This window comes from Dendropsophus ebraccatus, chromosome 3, assembly GCF_027789765.1.
Source record: "Dendropsophus ebraccatus isolate aDenEbr1 chromosome 3, aDenEbr1.pat, whole genome shotgun sequence".
Classification (NCBI taxonomy): domain Eukaryota; kingdom Metazoa; phylum Chordata; class Amphibia; order Anura; family Hylidae; genus Dendropsophus; species Dendropsophus ebraccatus.
The window spans coordinates 121,875,145-121,897,083 of record NC_091456.1 but is presented as its reverse complement, the minus strand read 5'-3'; the positions used below and the strand labels follow the sequence as shown (position 1 = coordinate 121,897,083).

At 42.8% G+C, this 21,939-nt stretch overlaps 1 protein-coding gene across 1 annotated transcript in view; it reads left to right on the top strand.

Annotated features, from left to right (window-relative positions):
• Positions 1-21,939, top strand: part of LOC138786540 (protein-lysine 6-oxidase-like) — a 64,845-nt gene that overhangs the window by 25,994 nt on the left and 16,912 nt on the right. The window contains exons 3-5 of the mRNA XM_069963522.1: positions 6,322-6,459; positions 6,541-6,697; positions 7,048-7,143. Of these exons, the coding sequence (XP_069819623.1) occupies positions 6,322-6,459; positions 6,541-6,697; positions 7,048-7,143 (391 nt within the window). The remainder of the gene's footprint in view (positions 1-6,321; positions 6,460-6,540; positions 6,698-7,047; positions 7,144-21,939) is intronic.

The window sequence follows — 21,939 nt, the reverse complement described above, 5'->3', positions numbered from 1 at the left end:
CCTCATGGATGCCCCCCAGTATAACTCTCTCTCTCCCTCCCTCATGGATGCCCCCCAGTATAACTCTCTCTCTCCCTCCCTCATGGATGCCCCCCAGTATAACTCTCTCCCTCCCTCATGGATGCCCCCCAGTATAACTCTCTCCCTCCCTCATGGATGCCCCCCAGTATAACTCTCTCTCTCCCTCCCTCATGGATGCCCCCCAGTATAACTCTCTCTCTCCCTCCCTCATGGATGCCCCCCAGTATAACTCTCTCTCTCTCCCTCCCTCATGGATGCCCCCCAGTATAACTCTCTCTCTCCCTCCCTCATGGATGCCCCCCAGTATAACTCTCTCTCTCCCTCCCTCATGGATACCCCCCAGTATAACTCTCCCCTCTCCCTCATGGATGCCACCAGTATAGCTCTCCCCCCTCCCCCTTGGATGCCCCCAGTATAGCTCTTCCCCCTCCCCCTTGGATGCCCCCAGTACAGCTCTCCCTTCTCCCCCTTTTATGTATATTAAATGACTCCCCCCCCCCGTGCAAAGTCCAAGTTTAAAAAACAAAATCCCACTCATCTGTCCTCCATTCCAACACTGCTCGGCCTCATCCTCCTGTAGTCTATGCGGCTTGCAGGCCTTCTCCAGGCAGCGTGTGATGAAATTACGTCATCACGCACGGCGTGCAGGAGAGGACGTGCACCATTCTTCTGTTCAGGAGCAGGTAGTCCCTGCTTCTGTACACACATTACGTAGTAAACTACGAATTGTACATACAGGTGCAGGGATCACCCTCCTCCTGTACTGTAGTGAGTGGCAATGCGTACATAGTATGCATTGCTGCTTACTTCAAGTGAACCAGGAGACCGGCACGTGGTACATGGGGCAATATGGTTTGATCAATTTATATAGCAACATCCTGGCGTTGGTTTTTAAACATAGCCGAGTGGCATTAGTGTCATCCATAGGTGTGATGTGCAACAGCTCCTTTCTCTCCATGTTGCATTTTATTTTTCTCCCTTTTCTGAGCAGTTGGCACTCCTCTTTGTAAGACCCACATGACCCAAATTAGCAGGATACACCTGTGCTCACATGTCAGAACCTCCTATTTTTCCCATTCTACCTGCAACAGTAATGGTGAGTACAAGACCATATCCACACCTATGTTTTTGGCGGCAGCCTTCTCTGCCGGTGGTGCCTGCTGGGCTGGGGGGGCACTTTGGGTTTGGTCCAGTGACATTGGGGTTAAAGGACCTTTTTTGCATGATTTGCGGGGTTGGCAGTCGCTGACCGACACAGTGTGGCGTTGGTGTAGGGACCCATGTGAACCAGGAGACCGGCACGTGGGACATGGGGCAATATGGTTTGATCAAATTATATACCAACATCCTGGCATTGGTTTTAAACATAGCCAAGTGGCATTAGTGTCAGCCACAGGAGTGATGTGCAACAGCTCCTTTCTCTCCATGTCGCATTAATCCATCTTAAGTGACCCATCTCTGGTGTGCAGCCATTTAATTTAGGTATTCCGCAGATGCCTTTAAAAGACTTTAAACCGTTGTACCTGATGTTCGAGTAATGTCACAGTTGAACCATAATACCTTGGCTGATTTCTACTGCACCAAGGGTGTTCCTGTGATCACCTCAGACAACAGTGTTAGGGACTTGGCCTAGTGGGAAACTACAAAATCCATCAATATCACCAACACCTAGCTGTAGTAACTGTAATCCCCTTCAACCTTTGTGGCAGTTCTCCTCAGGAGAGACAGTGATACAAAACAACCTATGACAACAATTATTGTTTCAACGTTCCCTCTCCTTATTAACAGGGTAAACTTCATCCAGGAGAGCTGACTCATTGTATGTCAGTGATCCACCAGCATCCACAACACCACAATGTCCAATACTCTCCTTTGGACTGTAATGGATGACTACAATACAATGACTTATTGTACATTAGTGATCCACCAACGACCACAGGTCTCCTGGGTGAAATCCATTCTGTCAGTCACCTAGTAAGTAGAATCATGTGGTCTGTTGTAAAACCATGTCTAGCAGCAGTCATTGTCGATGACACTTATTTTGCTGCCATACATGGTTTTAGGACAGGCCAGCTGAAGTAACTTGACAGGTGACTCACTGGGTTAACTTCACTCAGGAGAGCAGTGGGCAGTGTGTACTGACACAAAATGACAGGAAAGGAACAATTTCACAGCTACACAGCTTACACTACTATGTCACACTATCCTTTTTCTGTCCCTGATACCTAATCAACCTTCTATAACTCTCTCTAACCCTGCCTTTACCTATCTCTCTCTGGCTAGTGTAAATATATGTGTTCAGTTCAGGCGAGCAGGGGGGGGGGATGCCTTGTAGCTGATTGCCCAGCTGCAAGAGATTATGGATAACCCCTTGCACCAGGGCTTATGGTTTAGCATATGGTGTAGCATTTTGGACCGGGTTTATACGAGCCAAAAACAAAAAAATCTGTTTGTGAGACAAACTTTTCGCAAAGAGAAGCAGGTTGAAGATGGGTTTACACTGCCCATTTTAACCTATGGAAGGGGGAGGAGCTGAGGGAGATAAGTGAGCAGGAAGAGGAGAGAAGCAGCCTGCGCAATGTGCAAATTTTTGTGGTGACAGAAAGTGCTGGATTCACATGATTGACTGCTCAGTGCTGGTCTGGGAACTTCTGAAGGTTTGCCACAGTAAGGATTGCAGGATGCTTTTTGTTAGTAACTATTGTATAGGAGGTAGCACAAAGGCTAGTCTGAATGAACACTGCAGCTGACTATAGGAAAAGAGGACACAAGGATTGAGTTTGCAGGTTGGTAACCGGGGGGGGGGGGGGGGGGGGGGGGGGGTTATATGCTAGTGATAGAATGGCCATCTAGTCCTGCTCATCATATACATGCACAGATCAGTTTATCCTGAAAAGTCATCTGAAAACAGTTACACTTTAAGGGGTTAATGGTGGATGGCAGTGTAATTGTGACCGTGAGTACCCAGCTGTTAATAGCAGTCGGTACTCACCATCTATGAAGCGAGCTTAGCTCCTGAGCTTGCTTTACAATTTTATAGCGAAGGAGAGTGTACATTTAAAGCACTATGCAATAAAGCAAGGCGTCAGTGCCATAAATGAATGCTCCTGGTTGTTAAGGAGTAGGAGTTGACCACTTTCCAATAACTATTTCGTATAACCTAGCTAAAGAGCTGTCAACAAAAGGGAACAAGTGGGCATATGAAAAAGAGGCATGTTTACTAAATGAATGTTTTACTTTTTAACTACAAGTTTAACCAAGTGGAGATTGGAATAGTATTTTAAGAAAAATCTAGCTTTTTCTTGATTGGCTTCTTTAACGGGTATGACTACCCAAGTGGACCTTTTTTTTATACTGAATTATACAGTATTTAGGAAGCTCCTTCACACAGAATAATACAACCTGCATAAAATGTGTGTCAAAATACACCTAAATTTTAAATTTGCGCATGTTAATTATGTTGTGGATATATTTTATTGCAATAGGGGGGGTCAAAATCTGCAATAAATCTATAGAGCTGGAGGTTGTGCTGCTGAACTACTGAAAAATTGTGGCACAATTTGTTTAAGACGTGAATTGTACTGTAGCAGACCTACTTTGCAAGCCTACACAACCCCTATAAATTCAGATAAAGAGTACCTGTCAGCACATTCGCTGACTTGATCGGCAGTGAATTCCTCTGTGGCTGAAAGTTCGGGTCTACATAAATATGACCACGCCAAGACCATAATGTGCACAAACCGCCATTGTGATCCAATGGGAGTCAACAAACAAGCCCTGTTCACCAAGATCTGCTCTTGTTTGCAGTGCCATTATGGGGGTCAATTAATTGCGTGACCGGGCTGCCCAAATGATTGCTGGATCATCTGTGCAGCCATTTAAATGCATTGTTACCAGACGCACACATACCTCCCAAGTGTCTCTCTTTTGAAGGGACAGTCCCTACTTTTAACCCATGTCCCTCTTTTCCCCTTACGTGTCCCTTTTTTTGACCGAGAAATTAGATTGGCATTAATAAACTTTCTATCTTGCTCTAGAAAGCATTTGCTTTCTTAGGGCCGGTTCACACTGAGCAAACACAGCGCAATTCCGCAGTGGAGCTCTTCGCCGCGGAATCCCGCCGTGCTCAGTGTGCTGCTTTGAGCGAATGGAAGTGTTCATTCTTTGAGCGGAGAGCGGACAGGCATCAATCTGCAGCAGATCCTGTATTTGTGGCTGCATCCTTGAATTAAAAAGTATAGAAATGTCTGTAAAGTCTGTAAAATTTTCCTAGACTCACCCACAAGTGTCCCTCTTTGGCCATCCAAAATGTTGGGAGGGATGCACACATCTCCATGTCTAAGCAACAATAATATATATAAAGGGTTAAAGTAGATCCTTATTAGGGTGCCTTCACACACGGCGGATCTGAAGCGGATTTCACGATACGAATTTGCAGCGAAATCCGCTGCAGATCCAGTGCCCGCTTATCCCAATGAGAATTTATACTCGCAGCGGGATTGACATACCGCTGCATCTATGCAAGTTAACCCCCTGCCAGCCAGAGCATACATTACCTGCTCCACGCTCCAGCTTGCTTCGGGGGTTCCCAGGGTCTGCTCCTCATGCTCAGCCAATCAGTGCGCTGCCCTGCCACAGCCACTGAATGCTTGATCATAAGATGTGCGTGGAGATGAGAAGAAAAACAAAATTTTAAATTAAATTCAAAAAGTTCTTTACTTTATTCCATTATGGGTGTTACAGGTAATAACAGTGTGCTGTGTGGTGTTACAGGTAGAGAATACAGCGCTGTGTGGTGTTACAGGTAGAGAATACAGCGTGCTGTGTGGTGTTACAGGTAGAGAATACAGCGCTGTGTGGTGTTACAGGTAGAGAATACAGCGTGCTGTGTGGGTGGGACCACAATGAAATGATAAAGTACTGCAATGAATTCAGTAACACAATGAAACTGCAATGTGTGAACACAGCCTAGATGTTCTGCAACAGATTTGGGCAGGGAAAAGGCAGGGTGGAAGACTAAGATGAGCAGCTGAGGGAAAGCAATACATTCTGGAATCTGTAGTACTGTGTACAACTGCTAAACCAGGAAGTACAGCCACAAAATACAGAACAAAGCCCCCCCCCCCCCCCCCCCCCCAAGGCAAATGGATTTTGGTAGTTTCAAAACTGGATTAGACAGGTAAGCAATGCTATATTCTTCTGCAGCAGGTTTATATTTATTTACCTCTACCTGGAGTTCCCCTTGAGGCTGGGTTCACACTACATATATTTCAGTCAGTATTGTGGTCCTCATATTGCAACCAAAACCAGGAGTGGATTAAAAACACAGAAAGGATCTGTTCACACAATGTTGAAATTGAGTGGACGGCCGCCATATAACAGTAAATAACGGCCATTATTTCAATACAACAGCCATTGTTCTAAAATAACAGCAAATATTTTCCATTAAATGGCGGCCATCCACTCAATGTCAACATTGTGTGGAGAGAGCCTTTCTGTGTTTTCAATCCACTCCTGGTTTTGGTTGCAATATGAGGACCACAATACTAACTGAAATATACGTAGTGTGAACCCAGCCTAAGGCTATGTTCACACTACGTATGTTTCAGTCAGTATATTTCAGTCAGTATTGCAACCAAAACCAGGAGTGGATTAAAAACACAGAAAGGATCTGTTTACACAATGATGAAATTGAGTGGATGGCCGCCATTTAATGGCAAATATTTGCTGTTATTTTAAAACAACAGCTTTGGTATTAAAATAATGGCCATTATTTACTGTTATATGGCGGCCATCTACTCAATTTCAACATTGTGTGAACAGATCCTTTCTGTGTTTTTAATCCACTCCTGGTTTTGGTTGCAATACTGACTGAAATATACTGACTGAAATATACGTAGTGTGAACCCAGCCTCAAACTGTAAGTGCTCATCAAGAGTGCTTGCAATTGAAGGGACATTTGCATCACCCAAGAGGCCCGCTCAGCCAAAGGGTGCTGCAAATGATAACAGTGTATTGCAGGAGCGGACCACGGGGATCTCTGATGCAGTGGTCTCCATAGTGGCCGCAATGGCTGCTACGGTGAAAGTTAAGCCCCTGTTCATACATTGGACTCTTATGGTGTGGCTGAAATGTGGGTGAAGTGCAACTATAAACCTAACTGACAGGGAACTGCAATTTTGCTACGAAGCTGCACAGCCTTTGCAACTGCACCTTGTTCGTCTCATTAACAATGTTTTTATTAGGATTCATTTCCTTCATTACATTTGCATAAAACATTTTATTGCATTTATTTTCCAGATCGGCCTACTCACCAGGTATTTCAGAAATAAGTTCAAGAGTTTTACTCCGTTTTCCTCAAAGAGTTAAAAATCGAGGTACAGCTGACTTCTTACCAGTGAAACCACGACATACATGGGAATGGCACAGCTGTCACCAGTGAGTACCAATTGCTTTTGAAATTTACTCTAGTGCTGTTTTGTTTTATTAAATTTGTATCACTGTCTTACTCATTAAAAGGCATTATCACAGTATGGATTCCTTCAGCCATTACGACCTCCTGGACTCAACGACCCATCGAAAGGTGGCAGAAGGTCACAAGGCCAGCTTCTGCCTGGAGGACACCTCTTGTGATTTAGGTGTAAGGAGGCGCTATGCCTGTACAGCACATACCCAGGTGATACATTATCAATACCTTAGTTAATGCCACATGTATTATTTTAGGAATAGTTAACATCAGTAAATTGCCATACACTGTGCTATGTTGGAAAACCAGCAATATGCTGACGTTTTATGAGGCTCATGGTGATGAACATAATGAAAGTATTGTAACTACATTTGGTCTGTTTTACTGTGGTATAATTTCCAGGGATTAGAACATGGTAGACTACATAGTTGTCTATGCAACAAAAGGCTTTATTAGATGATAAACTGACACACTGATAACACGTGATTCTACTGGTTCATATTGATATATGGAATTTATTTTAAGAACAATAATAATACCATAGTACTTTTTTGTTTCAGGGACTGAGCCCAGGCTGTTATGATACTTATCATGCAAACATTGATTGTCAGTGGATTGATATTACTGATGTTCCCCCAGGAAAATACATTCTGAAGGTGATTATACTGTAGTTGATTTTAAAAAGGAGTTGTCTTCTCTCCTGACCTATTATAGTTTACGTACTTACATATTAGTTTCTGTAAGTCCATAGGCAGCACAGGAAATGAACAGGACTCCATAAAACTCTGCCCTGCAGACTTCCATTATACTGTATGTGTGCTAGCTGGGCCCATGAGGTAGAGGTAAATTGCGTCAAATACTTTGACATTAAATCTGTTTACAGTGACGCCTTAGCCTCATCCTTGTCTCTGTTAGGGTATGTTATGTTTCTCAATGATATTTGCCAGAGAATTACGCAGTCCGCCTAAAGAATTTACTTAATGACAAAATATCATTGAGTTTATGGAATGGATGGAACTTCAAGCGGAGGCCGTACAGCGGGAACATCTATGAATCTGAAATAAGATTCCTTGAAGTGTTTCACATAGATGAGGACTTATCTCATAATGTCCATTAGATGCAATTTCTCCTGGGTGAACCCTTGGAGATGCTCAAATAGGCTAAGAATAAGATCAGGAAACTAATCATAGCTTCCGCTAGTGGCTCAAAGGGAGGAGGGACCAGGCATTCTACAACTAGAATGTACAGTAAGGGTCCTTTTACATGGGCTGATTATCAGCAGGCAGGAACCCTCACTATTAATAATTGGCTGATGAATGAGAAATCTCATGTTCGTCAGCTAAATACATCTAAATGCATTAAAATCATCTGGAAGATATGTGGGTGACTATAATGAAGTTAATAGACTGCACAAACAAATGTCTGCAAATGAACTCGAGGACATAAGATTTATATTGGCTTTGAGGAAAAGTCTGATGAGGCGTTGGTTGGAAAACTGCATTGAAACTAGAGATGAGCGAACTGAACCGTAACGAACCAGATTTGTTATGAACTTTGCAAAAAAAAATCGGTTCGTCACCGAACCGACCTTTGAGAAGTTCATAACGAATCTTGTTAAAATAACAAAGAAAATCAGACAAGTCCAAGACATCTTTATAAAGTGATGCAAACACCTCTGGAATGCATCTGGAAAGGCAGGGAAGCAGTATTACAGGGCACGGTATTACCGGGGTTAGCGATCCCCGACAATAAAACCCACCAAGAAATGGTTAATATTTAATTAATAAAACAAATTTTCGTTCTAAAAAAGCTATTTTCGTTGTTCAATAGCTTAAAGAGGTTGTCCAACATTTTTTATTATTGAAAATGTAAATAATTTGTAATCTGTCCCTTTCCCTTAGTGGTTTTCTCTAACCTTTTTTCACCTCTTTGTCCCTGGGCATCCTCTAATGCTGCTTTTTGTGTTTGTTTACATAAAGAACTTCCAGGTCACAGGGGTCAGCAGTGACATCACAGCTCTGCAAGCCTATTGCTCCACCCCTCCTCTCTGAATATAGCTCCGCCCACTCTACCTATAGGCAGGAAATATCTGTATTAGATATTATTTTGAGCAGCATGGTGGCTCAGTGTCTGCCACTTAGTTATGTTATCAAATCAACTAGTTTTTTCACACTTATCTGTTGTAGGACTACAAACCCTAGCACACATGTACATGTTAGGAGTTGTAGTCCTGGATTATATATACACTACAGTAGCCATCCTACAGGTGGGCAGGGTCTCAATAAGCCAGGATTCTGCTGCAAGTTTACCTCAGCAAGAAATAGAATGAGGTGATGTATCCTCTTTCCTCTCCATATTACACACAGCAGCAACTCTGCCCTAACACTGTACATCTTTACACTACAGTAGTAACAATATAGGGGAAGATTTAGCAAAGCCTGTGCAGGGGAGCAGTTACCAATAGCAACCAGATTGCTTTCATTTTTAAAAAAGGCCTTGGAAAATGAAACCTAGAACCTGACAGGTTGCTATGGACAACTGCTTTCCTGTTCCTCTGCAAAAGTTTTGATAAATCACACCCATTAGTTCCTTTATTTACTGTTTATAGCTTCAACCTATGCTGCAGTGCTGTACAGAGCTTGTAGTCTGTCATGCTTTCCCTATTGCTGCAGTTTCTTCTGGCCTTAGATGTCAGTTAGATGTTAGGGGTGTGGCTAAAGAAATGTGGCTGTATAACCCCGCCCATCTGATGACTCTGTTCCCTCACTGACAGGAACAGGAAACAGAATATCACAGGAAATAAAGAAAAATAGGATTAGTCCTTACCGGTAAGCCGGTTTCTTCGAACCGACTGCACCATAGGAGGATGGGTTGTACCCTAGGGACAGGAAAAAGCACGAGAGGTTAAAAGCCCCTCCCCTTCCTCCCAACACCAGTGCCTTTATAACAGTCAATTAGCACCACATGAGTATCATATTTACATACAATACTAGGGAGGGATATTGGTGCCGTCGTGAAGGTTCGAAGAAACCGGCTTACCGGTAAGGACTAATCCTATTTTCTCTCCTCACCTTCACGACGGCACCATAGGAGTAATACCAACCATTAATCTTAGGGAGGGACCACAGCCTGAAGAACTTTCCTGAGGAAGGTCAGGTCTTCACTTGACTGCAGTAGTATCCTATAATGTTTAATGAACGTGTGGGGAGACGACCAAGTCGCTGCCCTGCAGATTTGTTCCAGGGTGGCAGAGGCTCTCTCTGCCCATGAATTGGAGACTGCTCTTGTAGAGTGTGCCCTGATATTGATTGTATACACACACTTGAGCCCTCTCAGGAGGGTCAGGGGTCCCTTAATTCAAATAAACTCCAAACCCACAGGCCGTAGCCCGGGGTACAAAACCCCTTTAATTAATCACCCCCCTTAATAAAAATTAACTTTTATTACGTGTATTAAAATATATATGTGAACTTGTTTAAAAAACACAACACACCCAGTACTCCTATCACTAGCCAATGCTAGATGATATATAGGGATATAACTATCCTCCTAACTATCTCAATCACTATCACAGTCTGCAGTACTGTATAGAAAGTATCTAGGAGATACTGGATGTCTGCTATTTTAAAACCACAAATAGTGCCCCCTCTCTACATGTTTCGTTGCCACAGCAACGTCATCAGGAGAAAAATTAGGCAACACTTGCTACTGGTACTGGCCGATATTTATATCCACATTCAATTAACTGATGTCATAGTCCCGCCCCAAACACTCCTTATAGTACACCAATGAGGTCTCTCTTTATTATGGAGAAACTAACCCCCTCTGTCAGATTGGTAGGCCGCAAGTGAACTCACACGCCCACCTACTCACCCTCCTATCATTGTAATCGCAGCATTCGAGATCTGCTCATGACGACACCATGCATCATCTGTGTTCCGGCGTCACGTGATCAGTTCCGATCACACGACCCGCTACTCTCGCGGGATCATTTCCGGGTTCGCAGTGTCATGTGATTACAGCGTGTCATCGCGCATGTCACTGCACTTAGCCTGTATCAATTCACTTTTACCCCAGTGCGCGTGACAGCTGACTTAGTACCAACTTGGACTTCATAGTCAATGCGCATGACAACTGACTTAGCCGCAGAATCAATTGATCATTCCGTATTGTATATGTCAAAGCACTTAGTGCCAAGCATGTAATTACAGTAATCACCATCTCATGATGCATATAATCTATTACCTACCTACCCCAATATTGGTCCAATAATGATTACAATGATAGTTAGGTCAACTATATTCAGAACCTGTGATACTAACAGAGTTAGGGGATTCGTATAGTATTATAAATCTATGTCCATAAGAATGTGGTACACAAAACTAAATTACAGTAATCACAGTAATCTACAACACTAATGATATCTATGGATGTGTGTATAAAGGTAAGTATCAAATAATGAATACAAGACGAATACTCATTCTAGGGTCTGCAAAATCCATATATCTTAACCAACCAGTAGTCACATTATCGTTCATCATTATTATTTAGAAATATTAAGTCTATAGCACACTTAGAGGAAAGCAGCAAATGAAAAGCCCTCATTTAATCTAAGAGGTACTTGACTCTGGAGGCGAAAAATCCATCTCGCCTCCTCTTTTAACAGTAATCTGTCAATGTCACCTTTTCTCGGTCCTAATTTTACCTGGCATAGGCCCCAAAATTTAATGTCCTCAATCCTCCCACTGTGTCGGTGGCGGATATGTCTGGCCAAGGGCATGTCCGATTCAGTTCTGATGGTACTAATGTGTTTGGAAACTCTACGCCGTAATTCCTGGGTCGTCTTGCCCACATACAATCGTGCGCTATGTAAATAATATTACTGCTACTGCAGTTCAAAAATTGTCTAACTCCATAAACTTTATGGTCCACTGGATTATTAAATGTTTTAACCTTAGTCATGTATTTGCATAGACCACAATGGCCACATGGAAAAAAGCCTTTTACTTCACTTGTTAGCCAAGTCCTAGGGACAGGTGGCGTCTGCAGATGGCTGTGTACCAACATATCCCTAAGGTTGGGACCCCTACGAAATGTCACACTGGGATGTCTACTTATCACTGGGGCCAAATCCGAATCTGCCTCCAATAAATGCCAGTGACGTCTCAAAATTGCCATTACTTGATCAGCATGTCCATCGTAATTGCCAATGCATCTTATCACTTTCTTGTTGGTCATAGGTCGAGTATTGTGTAGGAGATGGGTCCTATCACCGTCACATGCTCTACGGTATGCCCTTCGCAGATGTTTGCTGGGGTAACCCCTATTTTTAAATCTCCTATACAAATTCTTACATTCCAACTGGAATTTAGATTCCTCAGAACAATTATGACGGGCCCTGAGATACTGGCCAGTCGGAATACTGCGTCGTAAGGAGTTCGGGTGCCAACTTTGCCACTGAAGCAGGGAATTCGTCGACGTAGGTTTACGATAAATGTCAGTCTGGATCTGGAGGTCATCATCAATATATATTTGTAAATCTAAAAAATTAATAGTACGACCACCAAATTCATATGTGAAAAGCATACCAATGTGATTTGTGTTTAATGTGTCAACAAATTCCTGTAATAAGGACGCATCCCCATCCCAAAGGATGAGGATGTCGTCGATATAACGTGCCCAAAGTAAGATATGTGATGTAAAACAACTCAAAGTCTCATCTCCAAAAACAATTATGTGCTCCCACCACCCCAAAAATAAATTTGCATAATTTGGTGCACAAGAAGACCCCATAGCGGTGCCCTGTGTTTGGTGATAAAATTGTCCATTAAACAGAAAATAGTTGTGTGTCAAAATTAATTTTAACAAATCAACAACAAAATCATTATGTGCTTGAAAGTGCCTACTCTTGATGCTCAAAAAGAAAGAAGTGGCATGAAGACCTAAGTCGTGTCTAATGTTGCTGTATAGACTCTCCACATCCAGACTGGCAAGTACAGTGTTCTCATTTACTGTCAGATCCATAAGTTTCGCAAACCATATCCTTCGTATCTTTTATATATGAGGGTAATGCAGAGACCAGAGGTGCGAGGATTTCATCGACATATTTACTCGCTCCTTGTGTCAAACAGTTGTTTCCAGACACAATAGGTCTGCCCCTAATAGGGGTAGTAGACTTATGAGTTTTGGGTAGCGCGTAAAAGGTCGAGATGTAGGATGTGGGTCAAACAAATATTTCTTTTCCTCTTCTGATACCAGACCCTGCTCTCTTGCTGCCATTAATATGGACTTATACTCTACGAGGTAACAGGGTGTGGGATCAGAGCCCAGTTTTTCATATTTGGTATCATCATTCAGCAATACCAATACCATCTTCACATAATCCTCACGATCCATCAAAACAATATTCCCCCCCTTATCGGAGGGTTTAATTATGATCTCCTCATTCGCCTTCAATCTAGTCAAGGCCTGTTGTTCTGCCGGTGTGATATTAGAATGTATCACATCTCTGCTCCAGTGGATACCGGCAATATCCCTACTCACAAGTTTTACAAAGGCACCTATATACGTATATTGTCCAAAAGATGGTGTCAGTGTTGATCTGGGTTTAAAGTTAGTAAATGGTGCTTGTAGGTTCACATCCCCTCCTTCATTCTCCTGTAATAGATCAGTCAATGCCCTAATGCCCTCCTCTTCTCTTTGTTGGATACCTCTCAGATGAATCTCACGCTGTAGATGCCACTTATGTAGCGCCAACTTACGCGCGAATAGATTTATGTCCTTCACCCAGTCCAACGACTGGAATCCCGGTGTCGGAGTGAAGGACAAACCTCTACTTAGTAAGGTGATCTCATCTTTACTGAGAGGATATGAGGACAAATTAACTATTTGCAAGCTCCTCTCATTCGAGTCCCCTAAATTATCAATTCCTTGGGTTTCACTTATGTTGGTTGTATCCCCAAATACAAAGAGACTGCTCTTGTAGAGTGTGCCCTGAATATTGATTGGAGATGGAAGGTTCTGAGCTTTATAAAACTCTGCTATAGTATTCCTTATCCATCTGGCAATGGTACTTTTTGACACTTTCTTGCCCTTATTTTTGCCCTGAAACTGAATAAATAAACTTTGGTCTATTCTCCAAGGTGCTGTAGTTTCAATGTATTGGAGAACTGCTCTTCTCACATCCAACAAATGGAATTTCTTCTCCAGATCATTTTTGGGGTCTGGACAAAAAGAAGGCAGGACAATGTCCTGGGACTTGTGGAATTCCGTAACTACCTTAGGTAGGAATGAGGGGTCTGTTCTTAAGACTATACGATCCTCAGATATTGTACAGTAGGGCTTACGGATAGTGAGGGCTTGAATTTCGCTCACCCTTCTTGCGGAGCAAATAGCCACTAGGAAGACTGTTTTGTAGGAGAGAAGTCTATTGTTAATTTCTGAGATAGGCTCAAAAATGGGGCTTGTTAAGCCCTCTAGGACCACGTTTAGATCCCATGCTGGATGAGTAATCTGGGTTCTGGGATTAATTCTGGAGGCTGCCCTGATAAACCTCTTTATCCATCTGTGGTCTGCTAGATTTTTGTCGTATATGGCTGATAGGGCTGAAACCTATACTTTTAAGGTAGCAGGCTTGAGACCCTTGGTTAGTCCAGCTTGTAAAAAATCTAATATTTGAGATATATTGGGTTCAGCAGGAAAAGGCAGAGGAATTTTGCACCAGGAAGAAAAAAAACTTTCCAGACCTTTAAATAGATGGAAGTTGTTACCTTTTTCCTGCTTTTCATTAGTGTTGAGATTACGCTTTCTGAAAGACCTTGATGTCTTAGCATTGCCCGCTCAGGATCCATGCTGAGAGATGTACTTTCGCTGGATCCGGATGGATAATTGGGCCCTGAAAGAGCAGATCTGTTTGATGTGGAAGGAGGATTGGATCCTCTAGGGCCAAGGTCTTTAGAAGCCCGAACCAGCTTCTCTTTGGCCAGTACGGGACAATGAGGATGACTTTTGACCTTTGGTCTCTGACCTTCTGAAGTCCTCTTGGTATCAGAGGAAATGCGTATGCTAACTTTGTTTGCCGAGTCTGAGTTAGAGCGTCTAGTGCCATAGGATGGTCGGCTGGATTCAAGGAGTAAAAGTTTTTTACCTTCCTGTTCTTTTTTGTAGCAAATAGATCGATCTCGGGGAATCCCCAGCGATCCACTAGTTGATGGAATACTTGATCCTTTAGACACCACTCCCCCGATGTATCTGGTGGCGGCTGAGAAAATCCGCCTCAGTGTTTTCTGTCCCTTTTAAGTGAGTTGCAGATAAGGACAGAAGATGTGACTCTGCCCAAGAGAAGATCTGTTGGGAAATCGACCACAGACGGTTGCGTTTTGCACTCCCCTAATGTTTTAGGTGGGCTACTGTCGTGATATTGTCTGACAGTATGTGAACATGTACTCCGTCTAGAATGTCCTGAGCTGCTCGAAGGGAATATTGAACTGCTCTCAGCTCCCTGAGGTTTGAGGAGTCTTTCCCCTCGTCTGGATTTCAGACTCCCTGGAAGAAGTGAGTCCCTGTTTGGGCACCCCAACCTGTCTGGCTTGCATCTGTTTTCAGAATTGACTTGGGATGCGGATTCCACTGTACTCCCTTCTCGAGGTTTACGCGGTTCAGCCACCAGTTCAGTGATTTTTTTACCTGAGGTGTGAGGATTATCTTTTTGTCCAGCCCTGATGGTTTTTTGTTCCATACCTTTAGAATCTGGGCTTGTAGGACTCGGGAATGAGCCTGGCTCCATGGAACAGCCGGTATACATGATGTCATCGATCCTAGTACCGACATGGATTCCCTTATTGACGGAAGCGGGGTGTTCTTGAATTCCCTGATTTTCGTGAGGAATTTTACAATCTTTTCCTCCGGGAGAAAGGACATCTGGAGTTTGGAGTCTAGGAGGATTCCTAAGAACACTTTCCTGGGAGATGGGACTAAGTCCGATTTGTTCTCGATGATCCAACCCAATGAAGATAGAAGACTGCGGTTTGTTTGTAGATCCTGATGGAGCTTCCTCTGAGAGTTTGCAATTATCAGGAGGTCGTCCAGGTAGGCCACTATATTTATTCCCTGTAGGTGTAGAGAAGAAACAACCTCTGACATCACGTTGGTGAATATACGTGGAGCAGATGAAATCCCGAACGGGAGAGCCCTGAACTGGTATTGGCAAATTCTTTTGTCTATTTGTACGGCAAATCTCAGAAATTTCTGGGACTGAGGATGAATTGGGACGTGATAATACGCGTCTTTGAGGTCTATCGAGGCCATCCACGCGTTTGATGCCATCAGAGTGGTGGTGGATTTTATAGACTCCATCTTGAATCTTGCATACTACACGAATTGATTTAGGGGTTTCAAGTTTATAATTAGGCGAAAAGATCCGTTTGGTTTTTTTACAAGAAATAGATTCGAGTAGTGACCCGATCTTCTTTCTTTTAATGGTACTGGAGAGATGACTTCCATAAGATGTAACTTCCGTACACTCTCTACCAGCTCTTTTTGTAGGGGACTTGAAGACTGCCTGGATATGGTGAATCTTCGTGGGGGGGGGGGGGGTGACTGAATTCTATTTGATATCCCTTCTTGATGATACCTATTACCCAGGTGTTCTCGGTAATAGAGCCCCACGCTCCTGAAAAGCCCTGCAGTCTTCCCCCCACGGGACAAACGTTACTGTTTGTCCTGAGAGGCTTTGGGGTTCAAAAAAATATTCCTCCCCTTGCCTCCTTTCGAATAGCTCCAACGGCCTGTTTTGCCTTTGCCTCGGTAGCGCTCTTGAAATTTAGGACGTTTGTATTGTTGTTTCTTAACTGTGCTCTTTTCTTTTTATCCGCTGTCTTCTCGATAATGGTATACCGCATAGATTGGACTTTGCGGTATTGTTCCCTGTCCAATTCTTTAGCCAGAGTGCTTGTCTAGCTGCATTAGTAAGGGCGCCATCCTTAGCAGAAAATCAAATAGATTCTGCTGTGGCGTCAGCCAGGATGGCCGCAGCATCCTTTAGCAGAGGTAGGGAATCTATTATTTTCTGTCTTGGACATTTATCGCTCAAGTGGCCCTCCAGTTTTGAATGAAGCGCGCGGTCCTCGGCGCGCGACTTCCGGTACGCGCGGCGTCTGATGTCACTTCCGGCGTGACTACGCAGACCGGAAGTGCGTCACTCCGTATGGACGCCAGACTCCTGGACGTGGTCCCCGGCCCAATGTGTCAGAAGACGTCCACTTACCCTTCCCAGCAGTGGAGTCTTGTACACGGCCTCTCTAGAAGCGGTACGAGGTTCCGGGGAACGACGGAGCCGCTTCTGTTCTGCCGCTTGCTGTCATACCTTAGAAAGTAGTAGTAGTATCGTAGTAGAGGGGATCTCTCCTCGCCTTCACGCGGATCCCCTCCCTGTCGTGCCTGCCCTAGTGGGACAGGAAAAAGCACTGGTGTTGGGAGGAAGGGGAGGGGCTTTTAACCTCTCGTGCTTTTTCCTGTCCCTAGGGTACAACCCATCCTCCTATGGTGCCGTCGTGAAGGTGAGGAGAGAAACACAGGCAGAGTGGTCATGTGACTGAGCCTGAGTACACAGTAAGCGCTCTAAATAAAAAATCTGGGCAAATCTGTTACACCCTGCATAAAGGTGTTGTACCTCTCTATTCCATAGGTTGGTGGGGTACTTTTAACGTACTGAAAGTTCAACGTAAATGTCTTAATAAATATAAATACAAATGAGTGGATATGAACACTATTATTGGTTCATATCCACTCATTTGTATTTATATTTATTAAGACATTTACGTTGAACTTTCAGTACGTTAAAAGTACCCCACCAACTTATGGAATAGAGAGGTACAACACCTTTATGCAGAGTGTAACAGATTTGCCCAGCAGGGAAGGAGTTAACAATTGTGTAGCCACTGCTGGCAGCCAATCCGGAGGCTACCCAGCATCCCACAAGACTTTTTAAGAGAGAGCTGAGACTAATGCAATAGCTCACACCATTTCACAGCCACTGAGGAAGAAGCTAGCAGCTTCGAAACGCGTCTGGAAGCCACCTAACATTGGCCTACACCCCTAACAGTCACCTGAACATACCCCTGGATCTATTCCCCATCTCTCTAAGTCTGGGAGGAGCTCGCTCAACAGTGACTTTGTTCTACTGCACTACTGGCAGCAGAGCCACGCTTTGACACAGACCAGGAACAAGACTGGTGACGTCACCGTATTCACCGTGGGCAGACCGGGACGCCGGTGACCCCGGAGAAGACGCAGATCCTGTATAGGTGAGTGGTGCACATGCACCAAACTATGTGAATGTGTATGAATCCTCCCCTATGACAACAAACAGTGATAGAGCCAGAGAGATCCAGAGAGATCCAGTACATCTCAGACAGAACACCAGGGATCAGTGATATCTATTATACTGGTCTAATAACTATACACTCCACACAAGGAGTTCATTTACTTTGGATCGTAATCTACAAACGAACTGACTTTTGAATTTTAACAACAAAGTGGGATCAGTCCAGTGAGCCAGGACTACTACCCCCATCTGCCTGCTTTCACTGTGTGATTCTACTGCAAGTCAGTGAGAGGATGATGGGAATCCCCCTCTTGGTCTGAACCAAAAGACCAGTTCTACCACTTTTTGTGCTGATTATATATTTGAAGCATTGCAGTACAACGACTATATGGCTATTTATAGGAGTTTCTAGTTGTTTTATACACTTTTACACCTTTATGTTTTGTTTTGTTGTGTTTTCTTTTTTCTTCCATTTGTTTTCATATGCTTTTGTACCGCATTCCCTAACCCTCTGTGTTCATCTATTGTACTATAAGGGCCCCGGGGCTTAAGTATTTGTATGGTTTATGCTTTTAATGTGTTTATGAGTATTTTATCCTGGACTAGACAGAAAGACACTTCAGGTTTAAGATTTTTTTTTTTTTATTATATATTTTTTTATTATATATTTTTATTACATTTTATTACAATAAATTGACACATTATCAGATTTTGCTTTGAGGACTGGCACATTTAGAATTTTGTAGTTCTTATATAGTCAGACAGATAATGTGGAATACAATTGATTATTTAATATATAGGTAAATACCAGAAGAGTAAAAACTAGGGATGGTACGAACAGAGTTCGGTTCGGGTTCGTACGAACCCGAACCCTCGGTAATGATTCCCGCTGTCTGCCCGCTCCGTGCAGGGGGCGGATCCATCGGGAGGACCGCCTGGAAAACTGGGATACAGCCATAGCCATAATCCCAGTTTTCGAGGCGGTCCTCCCGCTGTATCCGCCCGCTGCACGGAGCGGGCAGACAGCGGGAATCAGATGCCGAGCGTTCGGGTTCATCCGAACCCGAACCTCGGCGGGTTCGGACCATTCCTAGTAAAAACACAATTAAGAACATAACAATAAAACAATGTCTAAAATTGCTAATTTCATATATTGCAAACATTTGCGGCAAATAGAACTGGCTAAGGGTCAATTTACACAGAAAGATTATCTGACAGATTATCTGCCAAAGATTTGAAGCCAAATCCAGGAATGGACTATAAACAGAGATCAGGTAATGAAGGAAAGCCTGAGATTTCTCCACTTTTTAAATCTATTTCTGGCTTTGGCTTTAAATCTTTGGCAGATAATCTGTCAGATAATCTTTCTGTGTAAACGGACCCTTATATATAGGTTCATATAATGCAACCATTCGTAGCAGATGGAACTCGCATATATTTAGAGCCAAATTGTGCTGGCTGTGCCCAGCCCTTTGCACAGATATCCGATAAAATAGGATGTATGGTTATCTAAGTTCATATAGCTGATATTTTGCTCGTATTTGGTAGATATTGTATATCTATGAAAGCAGAAAAAAAAGTGTGAATTCTGCTGCCTATGACTAGTCGAGGTTAACCTTGATACCCTTTAACCCCAAGGGTGAAAATATGAAGAGGACCTTACTTGTTTTTTCTTTGTTCATATTTTCACCCTTGGGGTATAGGGTATCAAGGTTAACCTCGACTAGTTATAGGCAGTAGAACTCACACTACTCTTTTTTCTGCTTTCATAGATATACAATATCTACCAAATATGAGCAAAATATCAGCTATCTATGAAAGCAGAAAAAAAAAGAGTAGTGTGAGTTCTACTGCCTATAACTAGTCGAGGTTAACCTTCATACCCTATACCCCAAGGGTGAAAATATGAACAAAGAAAAAACAAGTAAAGGTCCTCTTCATATTTTCACCCTTGGGGTTAAAGGTTAACCTCGACTAGTCATAGGCAGCAGAATTCACACTTTTTTTTCTGCTTTCATAGATATACAATATCTACCAAATACGAGCAAAATATCAGCTATATGAAAATGGGATATCCATACATCCTATTTTATCGGATATCTGTGCAAAGGGCCGGGCACAGCCAGCACAATCTGGCTCTATATATATGCGAGTTCCATCTGCTACGAATGGTTGCAATATATGAAATTGTTTTATTGTTAATATGTTTTTACATGTGTTTTTATTTTTCTGGTATTTAGCTATACATTAAATAATCAATTGTATTCCACATTATCTGTTTGACTATATAAGAACTACATTCACACTATTCCACCAACTTCTAGAGAGCCTACTTATTTTACACATTTATTTATTTTTTTATTAACAGTATATTTAATTGCAAAAACATTGATTCGTTTTAATTAAGCTATTGAACAAGGAAAATAGCTTTTTTTATAAAAAAAATTAGTTTTATTAATTAAATATTACCATTACTTGGTGCGGTATTATTGGCGGCAATTTTTTTTTCACTATTTTTGCACTTTGATTTTATCCACTTTTTTCATTGTAATAGCAACTGCAACTAAACAAAACTATACCCTATCAGACCCCCCTATTGTAGCTGCAATTATTCAGCTGTTATAGCAAGGTTCGTTTTAGGTTCGGTTCGTACGAATCCGAACTTCACGAAAGTTCGCCCGATTAAGCCGAACTTTTCAAAAGTTCGCTCATCCCGAATTAAAACAAATAATTAATTTCTGAAAGGTCAACCTTAAATTGGTATTTTAATTACAATGGGGGACATTTACTATTGAATCTAAAACATGCGATTTAACAAAAATTCATAAATTTGGGAACAGGAAATTCACAGAATATTCACAAAAACTACACAAACAAATTCAACTGGTACTGACCAGCTGTACTAGTTTGTACGATTTTGGAAAAAAAAAATTAAAATGCGTAAAAAATAATTGGGTGCAAATCCCAGATTTTTGGGTGAATGCTCAAAAGTGAAAGAAATGCATTTAAAAAATATTCACCCTTCGAATACTGGTTCAAAAACAGACAAAAAATGAGTCTAATCCAATTATTTACCTAAAAATAGGCACAAAGCCTTTGATAAGTTTCCCCCAATAATTATATCTAAAACAATAAGGCCTTATAATAGGACCTTTAGAAAAGCCCTCATATTATGCTTGTGTAAAACAGGCTGTCAGGGTCAGTGGATGTGAGCCCACTGTGTCACGTGCTCGTCTATCCCTAAGGGTGTTGTCTAAGCATATCCTGATGATGGAGATAGACTTTCCCAGAGCATACTCCAGGCAGCTACCTCTTGAGACAAACAAAGCATGTGACAGCTGATCTGGGCAGATCAAATTGCAAGGTTGGAACCACCCGCATTGCCAAACTGACAGTACAGACAATTATGCAGACACAGGATCAGGTGAAAGTAGTGGATGCAGGTGACAGATGCTGGGAACAAACACACAGGCGCAGGACACACGGTGCAATTCACACAAAGCGGGCAACTTGATGCAGGAACGTAAGCAGGTGTAAACACAGATTGGGTCAGGAAGCAACTAGGAGTACTGATTTAGACAGCAGGAACACTAGGACACCACAGCAGTAGCACAGGGAATACAGGAACACCAGGAAGGGAAGTAATGAATGCTTTTGCTTGGCAAATGCAGAAACACCTTTGCAGGACCATAGGACCTCAACACACAGTCAAAGCACATGTGCAGGAAGCCTCCTTAAATACCCAAGCCACAGGTACGGAATAAATAAGGCACTGAGCCTTAAAGGGGTACTCCCCCCAAGAGCTAAAAAAATGAAATGCTCCCAGCCATCTCCCATCTTTCTAGCTGCTGCCGTTCCAAGTTACAAGTTTTTCTAAAAGCCGATCTATATCCAACATAGGAAACTACATTTCCCATCATGCAATGCTTCTGCCTGATGGTGAAGTAGCAGAGCTGAGACAATGAAGGAGATGATGACAGTGTAGCAGAGCTGAGATGGCGGTGTCGGTGTAGCAAAGCTGAGTTGGAAGAGACGTTGTAGCAGAGCTGAGTTGGGGAGGACAGCGTAGCAAAGCTGAGTTGGGGGTGACATTGTTGCAGAGCTGAGTTGGGGATGACAATGTAGCAGA